Source organism: Xenopus laevis, chromosome 3L (genome assembly GCF_017654675.1).
Source record: "Xenopus laevis strain J_2021 chromosome 3L, Xenopus_laevis_v10.1, whole genome shotgun sequence".
NCBI lineage: Eukaryota > Metazoa > Chordata > Amphibia > Anura > Pipidae > Xenopus > Xenopus laevis.
The window spans coordinates 94,568,820-94,593,868 of NC_054375.1; the positions used below are offsets into that span (position 1 = coordinate 94,568,820).

The following is a 25,049-nucleotide window of genomic DNA, read 5'->3' on the forward strand; positions in this document are numbered from 1 at the left end:
CACACCCAAGCAGCATGGGGCAAGCAGAGAATGGCACACACAAGCAGCACTGGGCAAGCAGAGAATGGCACACACAAGCAGCACTGGGCAAGCAGAGTATGGCACACCCAAGCAGCACTGGGCAAGCAGAGAATGGCACACCCAAGCAACACTGGGCAAGCAGAGAATGGCACACACAAGCAGCACTGGGCAAGCAGAGAATGGCACACACAAACAGCACTGGGTAAGCAGAGAATAGCACACACAAGCAGCACTGGGCAAGCAGAGAATGGTACACACAAACAGCACTGGGCAAGCAGAGAATGGCACACCCAAGCAGCACTGGGCAAGCATAGAATGGCACACCCAACCAGCACTGGGCAAGCAGAGAATGGCACACACAGGCAGCACTGGGCAAGCAGAGAATGGCACACACAAACAGCACTGGGCAAGCAGAGAATGGCACACACAAGCAGCACTGGGCAAGCAGAGAATGGCACACACAAGCAGCACTGGGCAAGCAGAGAATGGCACACACACGCAGCACTGGGCAAGCAGAGAATAGCACACACAGGGAGGGAATTCAGAACAGAGCAGGAGACAGGGAAACCTATCACTCTAATATGTACTACATACAGTGACAGTGCTGGTGCCCCATTAGAATTTTGAATAAGGAAGGTGAACAATGTGGGCAGTTTCAGTCTCAGGTGTGAACAGCACAGGGCTTTAGGGTGTGAACAAAAGAGGTGTCACAAGTGTGAACAATGCAGGAGGATCACAGTTGTGAACAATACAGGGGATTAGAGCCTGAATTTGAGGTTTAAACAATGTAGGGGCCAGTTAATCTCTGTAGTGATACCTTTTAAATTTTACATATGGTAAACAGACAGCATCTGGGGGGCCACAGAAGGGGGGTTTCACGGGCCGCCAGTTGGACAGCCCTGATTATAGCTTTAAATATACTGAACACAATATCATTTCTATCCTTTCCTTCAAGTAAATTTTATTGTGTTAAATAGCCACTGCTATGTGCAAGACAAGGACAGACCCAGTTTGAAAAATGTCACTACAGTGGTAACCTTATAAATGTCATTAGAGCAATGTGAAGCTTTGCAGCACTGGCTCTCTAATAACCAAGACTGAAACAGAGAATGAGAATCTGCACATCAAAGGAAATGCTCTGTAAGTGGAACCACTAGAGACTTTACAATTCAATAAAGGTGTATTTCATAGATATATTTCTCACGATCAAAACGGTAACTGGAAAATCATATTAAACTACAGTTATAAAGAGACTATTGGGATAATATTGGTAAAAAAATGTAGACAATTACACAGACAGACATTTAATATCTTTAGAATTGATTTATGTTAATATTTACAAAAACAAGGTTCCTGTTCTAATTCCTTTTTAAACACAAAAGTTTTGCTCAGGCTTTTACCTATCTTTCAAATATTAAGTACAATGAAAATAGATGGGGTAGATTATGGCTGCCTGGCTCGTAGCCTCTCAACACACTGGCCAATAATTTCATACAAAAACATTATGTAACGCTAATTTGGGCTAGGCAGATCAAAAGGGGTTAATGTCCAGCATGGGTTACATGTGACTCAAACACTTCAGGCTAGTGCCTTCGCCAAGTGGAAGATTTCAGGAGTGGTGTAGTGAAACTACAACTACCACAGGCTACTGTGCAATAAAATAGGAATGATGAACGCCAGGAGGTTCTTGTGGTGAAAACAAATGACTAACCATTTATTTGTTCAAAACAAATATCCCACAGGTTTACTTACAGTCATATGAGGTATAGGCAGATATAACATCATAGACTAGGACAGGTGGATGAGACCGCTGAGGAATGTGACTCCCATAAAGATGTAGTCAAGTAGTAAGGGAATTCTTCAGGCAGATGTACCTTGAAAGTGGTCCAGGTCCCACTCAGTGGAGTGGTCAGGGAGGAGGAGTCTAAGTCTGAAACCCTTTCCCAGGGGTGCCCAAAAGGTAGACCGGGATCTACCAGTAGGCCTTTAATGGTGATGAGTAGAACTCAAGACAATTATTTTCAATAAGATATTTATTACAGCTTATTTATTTAAGTTACATAATAAATAGTTGTTTGTTAAACCTAGCAATATACATTTGCTCATACATAAATATTTAATGTTTTTATTGGAACAAAATTCTAACAATGTTTTTACTGGTGTAGATCATAATGGGACAACATAACTGAAAGTAGACCCCTCATTAGTAAAGAATGTGCACACCTGCCCTATCCACTGTGGTCCCTTCACTAAAGGCAATCTAGGAGCCTTGGGAAGCTACTCCCTGCTACAGATCCTTGACTGAGCACAAAGCTGCTCTTACTATCTGTACTCTCTATGTCACTCTCCTAGAGAGTCTATAACAGATCTAATCCTGTCTCTAGCTAAACTTGTTCAAGGTTCCCTGCTCCCTGACTCAGACATTAAAGGTGCTGGACCCTTTAGGGCAATGGCTTTACTGGGCCTTGGTGTACCCAGGCTCAATGGGTACATCCTGCTGACTAGGACACCAGAAGCCAAAAATGAAGACCCACCCCTTTCCATGCACTATATTAGAGTGTGGTAGGAAGGGGTCATTACACCTCTTGGCTAATAACTGGATGGTGAAAGTAAACTAGATACATGGGCTTTTGCACAGCAACTAGGTACAAGGATGAATGGTATGGATTTAAAGCCATAGGGGTATATTAAACATATGGGTCCCTACAATTATGTAGCAGGCAGGCCTGGGCTGGGATCCAAAATAAGTGTATAGGGGCCCAAACACCCCACCACCACAAATCTAGTTAATAGTGACTGTCTGAATTCTTAAAGCAGCCCCTTTAGGCATTTGCCAGAATCTACACATTGCCTGGTAGAAGATTAAGTAAAGAAGTTACACAGTTACAGTTAAATTGGAGGGTTTTTTAGGTGATTTAAAGATGTTGGTGATGTGATGTTCACACCTACTGTTATAACTCAAAAGAGCCATCGACAATGCATTCTTTCCCAGAACAAGATCCGTGCAGTAGAGACGAGTTATCAATGAGTCGTGACTCAACCGGCTTCTTTATTTTTCATCAAGTGTTATCTTAGGATTTATTCCTTATGTCTGTCTTATACTCTGACTAATGTTAAGATGTGCTAAATAATCTCACTTAAAACCTTCAAATTGATGGTTAAACTTCCCAGATTTTTCAGGAGTCATCCTGACAGAGGATAACAGACCCATCACGAGTTGTGGTTAGGGCATAATGGTGTATAGTCTGAGCATAACAGGACATTTCAAAATATCACCTGAAATCAGCTGTCAGGACATGGATATCTCTGTGGAGGACAACTGGCAAATCATTAAAACTGCATATGCTTTTATGAAGACAAACCCTCATACATGTTCATCATGTTTTGCAGGGGTGTAACTTCAGATGAAGCAGACCAAGCAGCTGCAGGGTGGTTGGGGCAGGAGGTAAAGGGGCCCCATGAGTCACTAATTCATATACAATTTCAATAAATATTAATTAGTAAAACAGATCAATCTCTAGACATTTTGAGGGCCTGAAAAATAATTTGCTATGGGCCCAGTAATATGTAATATTTAGTTATACCACTGATGTTTTGTGAAAACATATGTAAAAAAAAAACAAAAAAAAAAAAACATTCAGAGCAATAAAAGGCTGGATAAAACAGATTATGTCAGTCACAGGATATTTAATATCTTCTAGCCTCCCAACTGTGTCTCATATCTAAACAGATTAATATTTGATTCAGGTCACAGGGTCTTGCAAGTAATACCAGAGAGTACTATCAAATAAAGGTATAATGTTAAGTTAGACGCATGAAGTTTGCGAGGCCAAAAAGAGTCATATTACTAAACAGCAAACACTTAATATTTAAAAAAAAATTAATGAGTAGGTATTGTTGCAATGCAAAATATATCTATATAATATATATATATATATATATATATACATATATATATATATATATATATATATATATATATATATATATATATATATACACACATATATACATAGATCATATAGATATACATAGATCATATAGATATACATAGATCATATAGATATACATAGATCATATAGATATACATAGATCATATAGATATACATAGATCATATAGATATACATAGATCATATAGATATACATAGATCATATATACAGTATATATATATATATATATCATATATCTAGAAAGATAGATAGATAGATAGATAGATAGATAGATAGATAGATAGATAGATAGATAGATAGATAGATAGATAGATAGATAGATATTTTGCATATATATATCTATATATCTCTATCTCTATCTCTATCTCTATCTCTATCTCTATCTCTATAGATCATAAACAATATAAATATATTGCCAAATGTTATTCTGCACAGAAAGTCTTACCTGCAAGCATATAAACTCAAATTAAGAGTTGCCAGGCTTTGATTAGTTAATAAAATTTCATTAATGGACATGCCTGACTTTTTCATTGGCGCAGAGGTGAGTGAGCATGCCCAGTAAGCACCTCTGAGGTCTTAATAGTTGAAAAGAGGAGGAGCACTCAGGGGTGGAGCTTCATGCTAGACAAGGAAGCACCTAAAAGAGCTTCAGAGAAACTGGTTGTGATAGGCTGACACATTGGCTCTGTTTGCAGGTATAGAAGATCAGCGTTTCAAGTGTAGAGGTGGATTCTCTGCCTGTGTTTTCCTGCAGGCCAAGAAACCACCATGCCTGGCATTTGCCTAACACTATGCCGTTAAATCATGTTTATATAAAATGCATACACACATTGAGATTTTATATAAATTTTGCATTCTTAAGAATAAACTATTACTATTAACAAAGTTGACACTGCTTAAGAAAAATGAAAACAAGGTATGTATAGTAATATATTACATGCAGAATATTCAAGCTCTGGAGGGGGGAAGGATTATAATTATCTGATGCTTCCAAGCACATTTGAAGTGCCTTCCTCAAAATCAGATTATCGGAGTTGCACATGAGCCAAAGTAAAAAGGACTCAACAGGTAGATAAGGGCACAGCAGAAGGTTTTTGTTTGCAGTCAGCTAAATCAATAATACCAGAACACTTCATAACCTAAGTGAATGCATCTTGTGGATTAAATAGATGCTGCTCTACTGATCATGGAAATAAGACACTGCCTGGCTGGCTTCTAAAGGACATAGGAAACAATTTCTCAATTACACTTGGGCTTATCACTTTACCTATATCTTCATTTACCCAAGGACAATCTGTGGTCAGATCAAATCCCATTTCTTTCTCCCTGTGGGGCACTCTACCCACTAGACCAAGACTATTTTTATCCAACAAAACATGATTTCAATAGTACAAAGGAAAGACAAATGCCAATTAACATGGAATTAAAGTTCTGTATAAAGGCACCTCACACTTAAATTACAAGGATATGGTATTTACATGTTAAGGCATTTTATCATGACATGTTGACCTTGGGCAAAGACCATGGTAATTCCTAATAGCTTAAAGGGATACTGTCATGGGAAAAAAAAAATCAAAAAGAATCAGTTAATAGTGCTGCTCCAGTAGAATTCTGCACTGAAATCCATTTCTCAAAAGAGCAAACAGATTTTTTTATATTCAATTTTGAAATCTGACATGGGGCTAGACATTTTGTCAATTTCCCAGCTGCCCCAAGTCATGTGACTTGTGCTCTGATAAACTTCAATCATTCTTTACTGCTGTACTGCAAGTTGGAGTGATATCACCCCCTTTTTTCCCCCAGCAGCCAAACAAAAAAACAATGGGAAGGTAACCAGATAGCAGCTCCTAACACAAGGTAACAGCTGCCTGGTAGATCTAAGAACAGCACTCAATAGTAAAAACCCATGTCCCACTGAGACACATTCAGTTACATTGAGAAGGAAAAACAGCAGCCTGCCAGAAAGCATTTCTCTCCTAAAGTGCAGACACAAGTCACATGACTGGGGCAGCTGGGAAATTGACAAAATGTCTAGCCCCATGTCAGATTTCAAAATTGAATATAAAAAAAATCTGTTTGCTCTTTTGAGAAATGGATTTCAGTGCAGAATTCTGCTGGAGCTGCACTATTAACTGATGTGTTTTGAAAAAAACATGTTTTCCGATGACAGGATCCCTTTAATTGTTTCAAATGGTTTCTATGGTGATGCTTTTACTTAATGGCTGACCCATCTACAATCAACGTATACAACTTTTTCAACCTATCTTATATATCTTGGCTGCTTGCATCGAATAATACAGCATGCAACCTTTTGCCCCAAAGGTCAAGCCACTTACTTGAAAATGCAATCAGCAACCTGACATTAAGAGAAAACCTTGCATACAATGAATTATACATCATAGTATAGTTTCGTCAAGTGTTGCTCATAACACCAAGTTACATATTTACAGCCAACTGTATTTCATGATGTATTTAGCTATGATGGTTTTCTGAATGCAACAACCTGTTTAGAATTACGTTTACTTTCCAGGATATGGCACAGGTGATGTTTTGGCACCACCATACTCAGGCAGAAAACAGTAACAGCCTCTATCGACTTGCCATTGAACCCCACAGAGATGTATGTGTTAAAACTGCTTTTGAGTAGTCCGCATTAGGCAGAGCTTTTTCCATATATTTGGAAACAGTGGCAGGTGGATAGGGGAGTTTTGACAACCTGTTTACTGCCACAGAAAAATTGGCAGCCAACACCCCATGGGCCAGTAGTCATAGAAGAATTTTAAAATTTAGGATTGCATTGTGCAGGTATGGCCACACCAAAATATATTTAAAAAGCACAAGGGTTCTGCTTTGAACCTAAAGACACACACATTTGGCTCTCTACAGACATTAGAAACACACTAACCCTTATGGTAAAAGGGAATTACATCTTGCAAATTACATTTATTTTGACACAGAAAACAGGAAGCATAATGTCACTTTTCTGGCATGGTCATCAATGTAATGGAAATAATGATCAGTTATTTGAAGAATAGTGCAAGACACTTCAGTCCAAATCGCCATGTGACAGAGCTAAGGTTCACAGATTCCCTTTGAAGTAACGTGCCAAGCAAATGAAAGGAACAGCAGCTGTTAAGTAAGGTAAAGTGCTGGAAGAAACTGCAACTGGACAAGTAATTATATGGCTCATACATACATACATACATACATAGTGTTGTATGCAATCATATAGGGCATAACATGATTCAAAAATACAACACAAACATGCCTAGGAAATGCTATGGTTATCCTCTTATTAAGACGTGAAGTGTGCATCTTTATCTTAACAAAAGAGACAATGATTTTAATGTTTTAGGTTTATGCATAAATTCTGCTTGCTGCATTCTTCTAAAGAGTAACTGTTTATGTTTGAAAAAAACAAAGGTATTCCATACCTCCCAAGTAATTTAGGCCACAGCCCCAACCAAACGAAGCCCTGCTTACTTTAAAGGCTGTTCCTTCTATTTGCAGTCCATTGCAAAGTTGAAACAAAAATGATGAAACAAAAGTTAGATCTAACCTAAATGGTTATTTTTAAGGCATGTTAACATGTATTCGTTTGTGCATCTACTACAGTGGCATATGTATCTAGACAGTTTTCCATTGTCTCTATATGGCCTACATGTAGGGTTGTTTGCTCTTGCAGCACCTGCTCTTGGGAGCCTGGCCACATATTTGAATGATACTAGATCTAATTGTACTGAAATAAGCAGGTCTACTATGGTGTTACCATAAAGACTGATATACCAGTGGTACATGTATGCTATTTTTATTAGCATTTTATGAATTATATTATGTTTTAAATTGTACAGAAATACTTACATCCGTGTTATATCATCAAGAATGTCAAACACATTTATAGATGTATGTGTGGCCAACTTGACTAAATTGAATATCCAGCAAGAAAACTAATATACCACAAACTTGCCTATTTTTGTGGCATAAACATGGTCAATGTAATTCCATAAATCCTAATAATGCCAATGAGTTACAGAATAAAACCTAAAAAGAATGACAAAGTGAAAAAGAACAGGCTTTAAACAGCTTGCTGAGTGACTTTTTGGAGGTTTTTATAACAGAGAAATTACTTGTTTGGAGTTATTTCATTTTCTTTCCAGTAGGCCAGGCATTTTTAGAACAGTTACTAGTGGAAGACGAGGCTGGGAAAGGTCAGTGCTTACTCATGCATGCAAAAGTCGATGTGCACTGCAGTTTAAGCAATGCGACAAACAGATTTCACATTCAGGGGATTTAAGACGAGGGGAATTAACTTCTAGGTGAGGGGGTGACAAATCTGTAAGGTTATTCTTCCCTTGCATGGCTGAAAGAAAGGTGCTAAATCTGACTTTTATGAAAACAGAATATGCTTACCTTAATGGCAGAGCTAGACTAGACTTTTCATACTAAACTGAAGACTTGTGACCTTAATGTTTCTGTGCTGGCTTTAATAAACACCTTATCCCACCCTGCTGTCTCAAATAGTTGTCAATGTAATGAACATAACACAATAACGAGGAATGCTTAAAAACAGGCAGTTAGCCAGAAAATGCACTTTTGAGGAACTGTTTATTTGCATTAATATGAATATCAGAAGGGACAAAAGATACCAGGTGTTTATCTGCCAACTGAAATCTGACAACAGAGTCCTAAAGAGTAGTTAGGTATTAGGGCAGAGAGATTCCCATGGATCAATCTCTTCTGCATATGATTTCTAAGTAGAAGCCAAAATTACCTGGTGCAACTGTTGACAAAGCAACCCATCAATCAGAAAAAACAACCTGGAAATAAAAACCAGTTAAAGTAACATTATGGAGAAAAACACAAAGTAACCCACAACTGTGCAAGTAGGAAGTAGGAGCTCATGCTGCAAACCAAGAAAACTAGGAAATATATGGTGACCAGAAGAGTCACTAGAGGGGGGCGGGCCCTGGTGCGTGACGCACAGCAGGGCCCGCCCCCCTCCGAACGGCTGCATTTGGCTGCATTTGTCAGCGGCAAGCGGTCTGCCGGGGGGCCCTGGCCCGCTCGCACCCCCTGCTCCCCCGGTAGTTCCGCCACTGATGGTAACGGGGGGGGATTATGGCTACTGAATTTGAACAAATTCAAATGCCTTGATGCTAAACAAAATATTTATCTATACTTTTGTTACTATACAGCAGTTGGGTAACGCTGACAGAAATAATGCAAATTTTAAAGGGAATAGACAAGAATATAAAGGGAATAAGGTTATGGTGGGTCCATTACAACATACTCTGGTGGGTCACCCAATTTATCCAACACTATCTAGCCCTGGGAATGAATCTGATGGACAAACAAATGTCTACAGTTTCTACAGGAAAAGCTTCCTAAAGACTAATAGGATAACAGAGCAAAATATTGCAAGTGCCAAACAAACAAAATGCTGGCTCGGCAGTTAAAGCTGCATTATGTCTGAAGGCATTAAGTACATTCAGCCATGCTAAACCAGAACATAGAGGTTATAAACTATACAGGTCTGCTGCAAACAGAAATGCATCTACAAGAACACCTTTTGGCAGCTTCCTTTACTACAAGGAAGCTAGAAAAGGAAGCCAACTAATAATACAGGAGAAGCGGCTGGGGGTGCACATTAAGGTCCCACTCGGATACAGAAGCTAAAAGTATGTGAGTGGGAGATATTTGCTAGGAAACTATGCAGGTAGCATTCCCTGAGCAGCATTCTCTTGGCACATGGGGTGATGTATCCATTAATGGATAAACAGCTGAACCAAAGTCCATGCTCATGCCATAAGTTGACAATTATTCAAGTGATACACAAAAGCTTCTATATGTTTTAGAGCAGGAACAGAACAAAAATCCCCAGTGAGTTCTAGCAATGCCTTCTACATTATTTAAATTACAATGTTTATTCTTTTGGTTTTCTAGAAACTCGCTGTAGTTTTATCCACCATCGCTCCTAGACAACTGGTTCTATTGCCGATTGTGTGTTTATATGCATAAAAATACATTTTAGTCTCAAAACATTTCCTCCCATGCCTCAGTACTTTTACAGAACTTCCCACCCTCAGTAGAACCATTATAGAAATTTGCCAGCAACCATAAGGCTGTGACAGTGAACTGCTGTTCTAGCACTTTTACAGATGTTCAAATCCCAAAGACAGCAGGGAAGCAAGTATGCATTCTACCATACAGACTGTCCTTGTCCAATTAATTGACTCGATACTATAAATACAAATACCTTAAATGTTTGAAGAAAAAGCATCACAGTTTAAAGGGGTACTGTCATGGGAAATGTTTTTTCAAAACACAGTAAATTGTGCTGCTTTAGCAGAATTGTGCACTGAAATCTGTTTCTCAAAAGAGCAAACAGATTTTTTTACAATTTATTTTAAAATCTGAAATATTGTCAGTTCCCCAGCTGCCCCATTCATGTGACTTGTGCTCTAATAATTTTTAAGTCACTCTTTACTGCTGTACTGCAAGTTGAAGTGATATCACCCCTCTCCCTTTCCCTCCCCAGCAACTTAACAGAACAATGGGAAGGTAACCAGATAACAGCTCACTAACACAAGATAACAGCTCCCTGGTAGATCTAAGAACAGCACTCAATAGTAAAATCCCACTGCAACACATTTAGTTACATTGAGTAGAACAAAAAAAAAAAAAAAGGACAGGACTGAATCAGGATGGAGCAAGCAAACATCAGGACAGTTCAAGGCTACACAGAGGGGGTTAGGTATGAAGGATAGTCTAGGATACAGGACAGGTAAAGATTCACAGGACCCTGAAGATTAGGACTAGAACTGGTCACTTCAATGCTTAGGCAAGAAAGTGGTTTGGAAATGAAAGTGTTGCACAGGGAGGGCTAAGCAGACAATACAGTGGATCTGGACTAAACACACAGGGAACGAACTGCAGAGGCTGGCATTCTATAGAATATATAAACATGCAGGCCTCTTTAGTACAGATGTAGCCAAAACCACAGAGTGCACAAGGTCCTAGTTTCAAGCCCAGTGGCAAGCTGCATTTCACAAATAATGTTCTGTGAAGTTCCATCAGCCTGTTTTAAATGATTTTATGGCTCATTTCACATAGGTGGTTTGAAGCCATTTTGCAAATTGCCGCCAACTAAAAAATAATAAAAATAAAAGAATCCTATTGTACAACCTGTCAAAGGGAATTGTACAAAACACATTCTTTATATAAAGCTCAGGAGAGGCACCTCAACAGCATAAGTTCATTTATAATTGGAATGATGCTTTTGTGCACAATTACAACCACATGTAGAATGATGAGGTTCATTGGCAAAGAAGTGCCTTAATGCAAAGGCTGCAGTGGATTTTGGTGACATCTTTCAGGAGAAAGTCCAAATTCTAAAATAATGTATATAAATTGACAGACAACAGCGCAAACATTGTTAAGGTATTGCAGGGCCTCATTTGGCCTGCTGGGTATGTTTTTAAAAGACAGCCTTGGATGAAAGTTTTCTATTGATAAAAATGCCTTGCCGTACCATTAAAATATAAACTTTAAGGTACTTTACACAGAAGCTACATTTGACAGGTCTCCAAAATGCAGAAAGCCATCACAACTCAGAAGACTTGATCACCCGTTGTGTAACCAATACCATATATTTCACACTCAGCAGGATGTCGCTATCTGCTCAAAATCCAGCTGTAAATTTAAAGCAATAAAATCAGTCCATAAAATGTGACATGTAAACAGAACTTGGTTCTGCCGACATACCTTTAATTTACAAGGTTTAGCAACAACTGATAATACCCAATACAATCCTGAACTGGTTACAAAAGAAAAAATGGTAGTCAAAAGTAAATATTTACAGATTTTAAGTTGTCGGTCACTAAAACAAAACAAAAAGTGGATGGAGGTGTAGTTCTGTAGGACCTCTAAACAATTTGCAAACAGTACTCTCTGCAAAATCTCTTCCCTAATGTGGTGGTTGCAGCCATGAATTGCTTTGGAATTTGGCATTTTCCCATTTAGACAATGCTTCATGCATGTTAGTGTAAGAGGCTCAAGTGCTACATATGTATGCACTGCATCTGGAAACAAGCACTATATAAATGCAAATAAGGAACACAGCTTATTACTTTGAAAATCCAGCATGTCTTTTTGATGATTCAAGTCTCACTGATGTGAAATGTTCTTTTAACTTTTTTTTATACTGTAAATGCTTGCCCATCATGTAGAAAAATAATTGGTTCTTTAGTGGATCATTTAATGGATAATTATGTAAATAAGCATTTAATGCTGTAACCCCTTTATTACTGAGGAGGCCATGTAAATCTTCAGAATGCAAATGTTCCCCCCAAAAAAAAAACATTCTCCCTATCTTAACACAATTCAGAAATTAAAATTATCCCCTGCTTATGGAAAGTTCCCCTTTTAATCTAAACAAGCATGTGAAAATCCTATTCTGAAAAGAAATTATATATTATTTTTCTCTAACTACCGCTTATCCACACTCAGTCTTGGGAATAATGGGCCAATACCATAGGCATTGCAAATGGCCAAATATAAAAAAGAAACTATTGCTAATTACCCATAGTAACTAAGTGATAAGTACTCTAGATACAAACGCCATCTTATGGTTTCAATATTATGAAATTATCTTTAAATATAGCACTACATAAACACATTTAACGTATTCATACATTCTTGGTTGCAAAGCAATTGTATCTTTGAGATTTCAAGATGCAAAGCAATATTTCACAATACTATGGGGGTTATTCATCAAAGGTCGAGTTTGAGTTTTTTTCTACCTTCAAAAAAATTTAAAAATTGATTGAAAAAAAAACTCGGAATACTCTAATTGATCAAATTATCGGTGAAAAAAAAAACAAACATACCTCCAACTGATTGAGTTTTAGCACAAACCACCGAAAAAAACTGAAAATCATAAAGGCTAAAAACATCTTCAAATGGTTCAAGGAACCTATGCCATCAACATAACCTCGGTTTTAGCTGGAGTATTTTCATATTGGGAGCTTTTTACAGCTTTGGGGCATAATTATCAAAAATTTAAGTTTTTTGTTAGCCCATTCACCCCAAATCCTTAGAGAAAGATTCGGCCCGAATACAGAACCAAATCCTAATTTGCATATGCAAATTAGGGGTGGGAAGGGGAAACCGTTTTTTACTTCCTTGTTTTTTGACAAAAAGTCACGCGATTTACCTCTGGCCCCTACTTTGCATATGCAAATTAAGATTCGGATTCGGTTCAGCATGGCAGAAGAATTCGGCGGAATCCGAATCCTGCTTAAAAAGGCTGAATCCTGGTTTAGACCAATTTGACAGCTAATCTGCCCGTGTATGGAGGCTACCGACGGGTCTTTCCGATCGATATCTGGACATGATATCGATCGGGAAGGTTTGATTTTTCTCCCGACCGCCCCGTCAGCGCTCGTTGTAATCCGATCGTTCGGCCATAGGGCCGAACGTTCAGATTACCCCCCATATAGCCATGCCGTTAGTGGCATATCGGGGAAAAGAACCTCTCGTTTGGCGATGTCGCCAAACGAGCAGATCTTATAGTGTATGGCCACCTTTAAGCGTAGAATTGCTTAAACAAGAATGTATTCATGACACTAAAAATGATGGCTTTCATACTTTGTATAGTTTTAGTATGTTGGGTGACATTTGCTCTGATAGTTTTGTATATCATATTAGTTTTATAAGTGTCCTTAGTCAATAGCATTTCCAAGCTAGAAAAATAAATTACAGTGCACTGTTGCTATCTATGTAACACTGGTACCCAATTATGCAAGCAGGCAATGGTTTCTCCTTACACTGTTACAAGGTTATTTATCTAGATCATTTAGCTGAACAAGTGCAAAATAGGAAATGAGAAACACCATGCTTAAAGTAGAAGGCTGATGGAATAAAGTGTGTGCGTTTATACAAGTGAATAAATCCCGTCTTGTAAAATATAAGGATATTAAAAGTTACAGAGGAGTTTCACAGCCATATAAAAGCATGAAGCTGAAGGCAGAATGTTTTTATACAGGTCTCAGTGACTCTGAGGTGACTTCTAATATCCTTATTTTGCAACAGGGGGCATTTTATTATAATACACTAGTTTCAGTGAGTCATGTGACAAGTTACATCACTAAGCTCCGATTATAACCGATATCACTAAGCACATTTATAAGGTTATAATTTACAGCAGTGCTGTCCAAATTCTGTGGTAGCAAAGGCTGGAATTTTTCTGGCCTAAATGGTGGAGGACATGCTTTTAAACCACACCCACTTTACCACAAGACGATGTCCACATTAATTGTGGTAGAACACCAAAAAATCCAAACCAAACGGTTGGTGCTCACTACAAGGATATCACCTAACAACAATTTTCAAATGATAAATCCCCAGAACAAACCCCAACCAGGCTTATGATCCACAGGCAGGGCAGGCAGAGTATGGCACACCCAAGGAGCATAGGGCAGGCAGAGTATGGAACACCGAGGGAGCATAAGGCAGGCAAAGAATGACCTAGTAACACAAAATGCGTTAGGCATGAGTTGTTTATACAAATAAAATAGCTTTAATTTTTACCTACTATTAGTCTGATCTATGCATGCATGAGTGCCTTGCTCCAAAATTTTTGTTTTTCCTACATATGGATTGTCCGCTCCCTTGAGCTGAGGGCCTGGGGCAGGAGCACCTGGGCCACCCATTTAATTTGGTGAGTTATTCGACTGGTGAAGTTTTTATGCTTATACATATGTGTTTGTCAAGCAAAGAATGGCAGACACAGGGAGAATATTGCAGGCAGATTATGGTACACCCAGGGAGCATAGAGCAGGCAAAGTATGGCACACACAGGGAGCATAGGGCAGGCAGAGTATGGCACACCCAGGGAGCATAGGGAAGGTAGACTATGGAACACCCAGGGAGCATAGGGCAGGCAAAGTATGGCACACCCAGGGAGCATAGGGCAGGCAAAGTATGGCACACACAGGGAGCATAGGACAGACGGAGTATGGCACACAAAGGGAGCATAGGGCAGGCAGATTATGAAACACCCAGGGAGCATAGGGCAGGCAGAGTATAGGGCAGGCAGAGTATTTTTTAGTATTTTTACATTGAGACAATATTCATCATATAAACATTTTAAAGGGTATAAATACAACTCCTTTTTGACATGAGCCCCCTCTTAGGCTGACAGAATGATCCAATCACTCCCTCACCTTGTCAAATTGCAAAGTTATTGGATAAGAGACTTGAGGACTCTCTGTGCACAACCCACTATGGAAAGCAAAGGGACTTTTTCAAGTCCCAGAATCCATTACTTTACAACTTAGGCAAAGGAAGGTATTAACTGTCTGTTAATTAATTGAATGAGCATCATGTGATTTGGTCTCTTTACTACTTTATATTAATCTGAATTGTTATTGATAGGTTGGGGGATTGCACCACACGTTCCTTCGTCCAACAAAGGCTATATCTGCACATCTATGGCCAGCTTTAGTCACGAGCTAGGTAACAGGTAACACTCAACTTCAGTTTATCCTGCCACCATGTGTTGAAGAGCAGATACTACACAAGACTATGAAAAATAAAAACACACATGAAATCATTTTGCAGCATTATATTCGACTACCGCATACATTTTAATTGCTAATATTACAAACAACTAAAATTATAAAATATAAGAAAGCTACCCCTTTTAATGCCACTCTGCTTACTAACAAATATGCCGTGCCAATTGTTAATTCATTCTGCATGTAAAAATTATTATAATGGTTCCAAATGCAAAACCCCTCACTTAGGGCCTTATTTATCAACATCCAATTCAATTTTTGCTGCAATTTGAATTTTTTTGTGCTAAAACTCACAATCAAATTAGGTTACAAAAATTTAAAATTCAATTGGAGTTATCCTTGGCTAAATGTATGATTATTTTGATTCAAGTTTATTTAATTACTTTGAGAGTGCTGGTAAACCCATTGAAAATCATGGGCAGAACACAAATTAGATGCATTTGGAGTTTATATTTTCCTTTTATTTTTTTTATTTTTTAATTTTTTAATAAATAAGCAAAACATCTGCAGCTACTTTAATCACTGCATCCACTGACAAATATAGCCCCAAATGAATGTATACAAGAACATTTGAATGCAAGCTACTGATTAAGATTTATAGAAGATCCACGTGAACATCCCTTAGCGTTAAAATCGATCGGAGAAAAAAAAAAGCATGATGGAAAGCAGAAAAACCATTTTTAAAATGAAAGCACAATTCTTCCCTAAAAACAAACTGGTGAGGCTGAGTAACTACATAAATAACCACCAGGGATGAGTTGCTTATTTCCCACCATTTATCATAAATAATTCGGGCCATGTCTGTACCTCTTCCACAAACACTTTCTATATAATTATGCTGCAAAAAGCAGGCAAAACTAACAGCATCCTAAAACTCATCTCTTCAATGGTCATATGTCGAATATATTCTGGTCAAAAGACTTTTCCCCACAAAGGATTAGCATGTTTAATTGATATTGTCAACAGATGATTTTGCCCCAAGTAAAAATGTGGTGCTAAGAAAGAGCAGTTATCAGAACCCTCAGCCATTATCCTGGCAAAAGGAGTCTGGGGTTTTAGTCAGTGGAAGCAGACAAATATATACACAATATTTTAAGCATCACTGTACAGCCAAAATGTAAGTTTAATGAAGAAATAAATTTTCATACAGCAACAATAATATACAAAGTCCTCAGCCAAAAACTGCTACAGGACACATTACACTGTTAACTGGATCAGGGGCGGTGCCCTAGCTCTAAGTTTACAATCCAATTAGCAGAGTGTATACATAGGGGATTCTTTCAGTATCTTTCGTGTCAGGGTTTTGGTTGAAATGACAGGAAAAATATTCAAGGTCACTTTTTATCATTCTCTAGGATAGCTGCTTCCCTATAAACACTCCTTTAGGGAAACCTCCCCATGTAACAATTATAATGCATGTTTAATCAGAGGCAACAGGTTTAACATTGTTATTGAAAGCAGCAGATCATTCTTCACAGAAGACAGCCTCGCTGCATAAAATCTCTTCAGAGTCTTTTTACGGGAATAATTGGCTTTACAAACGCATCCACAGTTACTGATCACAATCCACTATAAATATAAAACTTGCAGTAATTGCTCGCCTCCTGAACATTGGTTAGGATGTTTTCTAAAATATACAGTCTTCAAATAATAAAAGGCTGGTGTGAATAATTTACATTAAGTAAAGGAACAGCCCTTGTAGTCCCATACTTGGAAACAGACTGATGTATGGTGCTGACCTTTGCTATCACGTACGGCCCAGCTGTATTGATCGCCCAATATACAGTATTTTACACAGTGTCTGCACTCCAATGCAGGACCAAAACAGTGTTTTGGTGCAATGTATCAGCAATAAAAGCTACATTTATTTATTTTATTAGCTTAAGGCACAAAATATCTCAATGTCCTTAATATATTGGCAATTGGTTGCATGCAGAGGACCACTCGTATTTGTCTATATGAATTTTTGTCACAAACTAATTGCAATGCCTATGAATAAGTACCGGTGGGTACGAAATGCGTAAGGCGGATCATCAATTGGTCTGTATGCCTACTTTTTAATTGTTATGCTAAATAAAGAATAATTTTTTAAACTTTGAAAGAATGCTTTGGAATATTTTTTTGGACTTGACAGACTCATTGCACCCCACTTAATTAGCGGTGAGGGCAACTTTACCTTTTTTGCTCTAGTTTATACAGGAGCAGTGGCCAGCTCCATGCTGTAGCTCCCACTCTTTCCAGCTATAGTGAAGTGATCCCACTGGTGGCCAATACAATCACAACCATTTGGGAGATTTAACCTTGAAAGCAAGTACATTCCTGGTAAAACTTAGTCCCTGGATAAAATGTATAATGAAGCCGCAGAATTCTTAAAGGGGATGTATAGTCATTTGAAAGGTATACATATAGATTCTTAGCACTTAATAAAATAACTTTGTAATATATGTCTGTTAAAACTTTTGTACTTGCTTTGAGATACAGGCAATCGTTTACAGCTTTCTCTCCTCTCCCTTGATTGTAGTCCCTCTTGAAGTTCAGCGGCCTCCAACCTTTCTACTCCCTGGTGCTTTAAGGGGCAGCAGTTCCTCAACAAGTTTTTATATATGTGAAGGTTAGGCCAACCTTGACCCTTTTCAGTAGTTATCAGCATGGAAACATTGGAGGGGCAGCCCATAAATCACTTAAGAGCCAGACAGCCAGCCTGAATTTTAAGGGAGATCTCGATCAAGAGAGAGGAGCTTAAGCTGTAGAAACGATCGCCTGCATCTCAAAACAGGTACAAAAGTTTTAACAGACATATTACCAAGTTGTTTTATTTAGTGCTACATGAAAATATATATAGTATATATATATATATATAGTATATATATATATATATATATATATATATATATATATATATATATATATATATATATATATATAGTATATATAGTATATATATATATATATAGTATATATATATATATATATATATAGTATATAGTATATATATATATATATATATATATAGTATATAGTATATATATATATATATATATATATAGTATATAGTATATATATATATATATATATATATATAGTATATATATATATATATATATATATATATATATATATATATATATATCTCTCAAAAATGTAAAAACATGATTAGCAATTAAAAACTTGCTTAAAACAGAACATTCTGTAACACACAGTTGACTTTGAAGTCAACCACCACTTTAATCCAGAGTACTCAGAGTCTTACCCAACAGACCAGTCTTCTTCAAGGATGCCTCAGTCAGGAACCTGTACTGAATCTAATTAACTATACTGATACATTAAATGAAATGTGTGCTTTAACTGTAGACCCACAGGAACTTTGAAGATGCTAAAATTGCCCTGTCTCATTTCCTAAAGGTGGCCATACAGGGGCAGATTTCATTGCGTGAGACCACTGATTTTAGGACAATCCAGTAAAATAGTCTACTTATTGTTACATTAATGGGGTGAGAAAGATCAAGAAATGTGCCATCATTCCCACCACATCGTCCCAACAGTTGATTGGAAAAGCTTAAATCATTTTTGTTGTGAACTATGAAATTGGTCAGTGAATGGGACAATCCGACTATCATCATTAAACAAATGTTCACTGCACATGCCTTTATATTGAAAGGGTTGGCTTAAATGCAGACATATACAAAGTAACCGAGAGCCTTTGTTAATATTATATGTTATTTTTGTATTCAGCACAACAAAAATTGGATAAATGTCTCCAATGCATATTGTTAACCATTGATGGATGACCAGTTTGTTAAAACAAACAATTAATTTGCAGGGTGTGGCCAAATCTGGCCATGTATGGCCATCTTTAGATTTCTTAACATACTTTAAAAAATAAAATCAGTGAAACATTAAATAAGCCCAGTAAGATTGTTTTGCCTCTTATAAGGATTAATTATAGTCAAGGATCAAGTACAAGGTACTATTTTATACAGAGAAAAGTGAAATCATTTTAAAAAAAAAATGTAGTTATTTGATTAAAATTGAGTCTATGGGAGATTACCTTCTCGTAATTCAGATCTTTCTGGATAACAGGTTTCCAGATAACAGATTTCATACCTGTACTAGCAATCTACTCTTCTGCTCATTAGAGCACATGTTTGCTCCATCTCAGATACTCCTTCCATCAGAGATCAAGTTGCATGACATATAGGCACTACTGAATTCTGGGCTTGGAGGCAAGTTTTGGTTGTATAAGAACTAGGTGCACTGCTAAACAGAGCCTCAATGTAGGTTGACAATCCACATAAGGGCTACCAAATGGCCAATCACAGCACTTATCTGGCACCCCAAGAACATTTTTCCTGCTAGTGTTGCCCCAACTGCTTTTACTTCTGAATGTTGCTCACAGGTTCAAAAGGTTGGGGATCCCTGGGCTAAAGGATGCCAATACTCAATTACCCAAGCTTTTCACATGCATGTACTGTTAGTGCTCTACTCAAGGTACTACCAGAGTGTGACAGTAGGGCAATTGGTGTTATGTGGAGTACACCCTTAAACATATGCATGTTTTCTGTATCCACAGCCAAGGACTGAAATTACCACAGTTGCATTTTTTTCCTCTGTTAACCTATGCAGGTCATAATGTCCATGGTAGGTAGGCTTTCAGAATAACTTACCTGTGCTCCTTCTCCTTCAAGCCTTGGTGGTCTGATGCTGGAGAGATGGATGGTTTTGTAGTCTCCTGAATTCAACTTCACCACCATGGCATCCGCATTGAGGATCTGTACCACCTGTTGTACACAAATATTGGGTTATAAGAAAGGACCAGTATGGACATCCAGCGTGTGGCGCTGACAACTACCATTCAGACATCAATAACTGAATATTAAACACTGAATATTAAACACTGAATTTTCTTAGCACATATTCTCAACTAATATGCTTGAAATAAGCTATACTGTCTTTATCATATACAGTAGTTTGAAAAAGAAATTTTTTGTAAAAATGTATATGCATATTTTATATTCAACAGACGTTAGGGTTCAAATAAATTGTATCTGCTCTTGAATGTCACATGTTAACACAAAAGTTAAAACACATACTTACAAGAACAGCACTTTGTATGAAAAATTCTCCCTGGCAGCAGTGTTACTATCCCTTATTTTGTTTGTTATAAAGAAAGAGGCTGGCTAAATGCTAGGGATTCTATATACACACTGAAGCTAAGAGCACTTCTCTCACATAACTTACATTTTTTTCTAAAAGGCATTACGTTCGTTCAGAAATACAACTACAGTTTTTTTAGCTGCTATGTAGCCACGGGGGCAGCCATTGTCTGAAAAAGGAGAAGAGATAACATAGCAGATAAAGGAGAAGGAAACCCCCTAGGTGCAAAAATCACTCCCCCCTCCCCGGTTCTGCGCAGAGGGGTGAGTAACAAGTTAGGGGCATTTGCCCGGGGGGACGGGTAGGCCAGGGGGGAGATGGGGGGCAACACAGGGGAGGGGGGAGGGATATTTGGGGGGTTTCCTTCTACTTTAAGCTCTGTAGAATACCATGGATTCAGATTCCTATGTAAAAACTACACCTATGGCATACTTATTATGCAGTGTACAAAACAGCGCGGTAATATGCCAGACTTTGCCATGTAAAAAACAGCATTGTAAAATAACGGCGGCAAAGCTGGTGTTCACATGACGTAAAATTACACACATCTCGATAAATATACCATTTATTTTAAACAGCTTTTTACACCTTTTTCTTTTTACACAGCATAATAAATATGCCAACTATTGTATTGTACAGAGCTTTTCTGTCATCTGCTATTTAACCTATGACATTTAGCCCTATTTCACCCATGCAACTCAGCAGTTTATTCATATAAACTATATCAGGGTTTATGAAGCAAGCACCAGTTTTATCACTGCAGGGCAATAGTAATTATATTTACATTTCAAAACACTCATTTGTAATTGTTCCTTTAAATCTGAGGAAGCATGCGAATTGGGTGCGCCTGCTACTGTCAGCTAATGAATCAAATTGTTAACAAATGCATTAAAATAATGCTGCATGTTACATGAGCTGGTTGCCTTGTAGCAGCAGCTCAGTAACGAGGACACAGGCTTATTTAGAGACTCCTGGGTAGAAACTCATAGCAACCAGTCAGTGATTAGCTCAGCCAGCTGTAGGTAAAAAGAATGAAAACAAGTACAGTGGAACCTCAATTTTAGATTTGAGATTTTAAGTTTTCCCTCATTTGTTTTTTGGTCCCATCTATATATTATGCATAATACATTTCCATAATTTTACATTTTCCTGGATTTTACACCATTGTTTTCTGGTCCCCTGAAAAACTTGATATGGGGTTCTACTATAATTTGAGTTTCCGGGTTCTTCACCCCGAATTTGAGGTAAAAAAAAAACCTCAGAAACTTCTAAAACCCTACCATTGATAAATAACCCCCTAAATGAAGAATTGGGATGACACTGCATCAATTTAATCAGATCGCAGTTGTAGTAGACTGCAACTCTCTCACTATTTTCATTTAGTGTTTCATGACTGTTTTACAACTGGATCTTAACCAATCATTGGGACAAGTTTCACACTTTAGCACAAGCAGTTAAAAAAAGTGTGTGTGCGAGTGCTTGCTGAGCCTGGAGCAACAATGATTGTAAATCCTGTTCCCACCTGTTTGTTATATGTAATATGTAATATTTATTTTTACTATTACACAATAAAAAAGAAAGAAAAGGCTACAAAATGAAGATAAATGGAAGTAAATGTTTATATATATTTCTCTCTCTATATATACACACAAATTTTGTTGTCACAGCCTCTTTTGTGGTCACAGACTCATAGCAGCCTGCCTTATTAGTGGCTTTTAGGTGTTTTTTTTATATTTTCCAAGTATACTAATGTGCACTTAAAATGCGCAATCCTCAAAACACTCTCTACACTATTAGCAAGCTAAAAGTAAATAGTACAGAGTAGTATAAATTCACTTCAGCAAAAAGCACAAATATGTCTAAGCATTACACAAAAAGCATTCTAGTGTGACCCTTGCCACAAACATATGCTTGCAATTCTGTGAATTAGTCTTCAGCTATGACAAGTGCATTATGAAAAATCAGCTAAGAATTTGTATTGGAATATAATACACATCTTAAGTAATGAAGAGCATCTGTGCTTTGCTCCCATAAGCACAAAGGCAGAACAGCTGGAAGTATACAGAGCATTCAAAAATGTGATGAAGAATAAAATTAGAGCTGTGCATAAAGAATTTCTACAAAGCCTAATGCTGCAATCTTGTTGTTAACAGATTTCATCCTAGTCTTAAATAGATGTGTTTAAGGAGCTATTCAAAAGGAGGGGAATCATAGGTTAAAAGATAAATATATTATGCCCCTAATTGAAAATAAAAACACCATTACAGTTCTTTATATAGCATCTAGAGTTAACACTGCTTCTAACAGCCTACAGGTCAGTATGTACTTCTGCCAACATTTGCTAAATACTTAATTAATTGTTAATCAAATAGAAAATAGGAAGTAACTTAAAAAAAAAATCTTTCAAAAAACTGAAAATAGTGTTGGAAGGTAAACAACCCCTTTAAATGAACTGTAGATTTATTTTATAATTCTCTCCCTAAAGCACCTGCATTGTTTCAGAGTTGGATGCCTTTTAAGCAAATGCACAATACAAAATTAGTCATTTAAATTTACACTTCAATATTAGAAAAAAGTAAATAGAAAACAAAGTAATTGAAAAAATCTTTACTTCTGGTGAACTGTCTGAAAAAGTGTTGGAAGGTGAGCAACCCCTTTAATCTCATCAGAAACCAGTGACAGAATAATACGGTTTCTAAAACGGATAAGCATAGGGATGTTAAACTGTGGGCTTTCAGACACATCTAGAAGTGTGAGAAAACATTCCTGTTTAGCAGTAACCAGAAAATCCACATTAAAAACCTAGTACACGGCTCCACCCAGGTTTCAGGCCAATAACCACCTATGCCAGCAGGCCTGAATATCTGGTAATACCTCAGGTATGGGATTACTGCCCAACCCCTGCTCTCCAAACTCTGGGGTGGCTTTTGGCTAAATAATCTGTTACCAAACTGTCCAGCCCAATTGGATATTTTTGTGTGGCCAATTTAATAGTCTTTGTAGCCAGGAATCAAACTTTTTTTGTATAGAATTTAAAAGTGTCCTATGATGTCATAGCACTAAACAAAATTACAGAAACACACCAAGGTGCAAAACGGCAAATAAAATTATTATTTTTTTGTTTATTAAATTGCACACGTCTGACAAAAAAAAAAAAAAAATACATGATCCTGGCCTGAACAATACATAAACTGGGCCCTCTGTACAGCGGTCTCACAAAGAATTATTTCATTGTCAATTAGACATTAAGAAAGTGCCCTCTTTAGAGCTGTACAAGGAAGCAATGGGTTGCACAGTTATTCTAACTGCTAAATTCTGACTTCATTAAAAGCTTGTCAGTAAAGGGCAAACATTCGCTTATCAAGTGAGAAATGGAGCACACAGCACAGCCAGTCTAAGGACTGATTAATGAGAGTTCACAAGGTATAGCATTTAACCACATTAATGTTGTGACCAGATTGGCTCTTACAATAAAACCAGACTACTTGAGTTTCTATTAAGAAAAACAATTTGAGAAAGATAACTCAACATTTCATTCCCGTCAAGATTCTCTGCAGCCTTCAAGGGACAAAATGCAAGTATCTAAGAACAAACAAGAACACTACAGAAGGCTTTACCAGTACTGGACTGAAGGCTGTTATAAAGCATCTTCCTAGGTTACATCCAGTATTTGTTAGACCAGACAGTGAGTCAAGAAACTTCACAAGAGCAGAAAAACAAATCTGTGAATTTTCAACCTTAGCGCCCCTGGCAGTGAGGTTCTTCTGATCATAAAGATATCAGTTAAAGCCAAGGTCAATATCACGAATCGTTTGCTCATTTATCTCATAGTTAAGAGCATGCACAGTTGGGCCCCATTCAAAATAAAAAACAAATATTCCTACTGTTTACATAAAAAGAAAAGTAGCCATGGAAAAACAAGCCACGTTGAGCTTTCAATTAAATTTTTGGATCACCAAGAGTACAAGGAATTTAACTCCTGCATTCTGCTTATTAAGCTTTGAGGTCAGCCTTAAAAACCTTCTTTACTAAAGACAGCAAGAGGTTTAGATGTATTCAAAGACTTTCATTTGTGTTCACATTCAGTGTATGCATCCTTTTAGCAAGCCTGCATTATTTGGAGAATTTCCCCTAAAATACACAGCATAAACAAAGCAAAAAATCTGCAGTGTGGCTTCAAATGTGCATCTCTAAAGGGTCCCGTTTATTGGCTTTATCTTCAGTTTAACAAGACATGCAGGAATTAATATGCATACAATATGAAAATCTTTCTTCTGCAACCAACACATTTACTGCTGCAGTTTGTCTTCATTTGGAAGTAGAAAGATTTAGGAACATATCAG

At 37.5% G+C, this 25,049-nt stretch overlaps 1 protein-coding gene across 2 annotated transcripts in view; it reads right to left on the reverse strand.

Moving 5' to 3' along the window:
- Window positions 1-25,049, reverse strand: part of snd1.L (staphylococcal nuclease and tudor domain containing protein 1 L homeolog) — a 378,593-nt gene that overhangs the window by 308,268 nt on the left and 45,276 nt on the right. For both annotated transcript variants that reach the window (XM_018250711.2, NM_001087031.1), the window contains 1 exon segment: window positions 20,217-20,330. In XM_018250711.2, coding sequence (XP_018106200.1) covers window positions 20,217-20,330 — 114 coding nt within the window.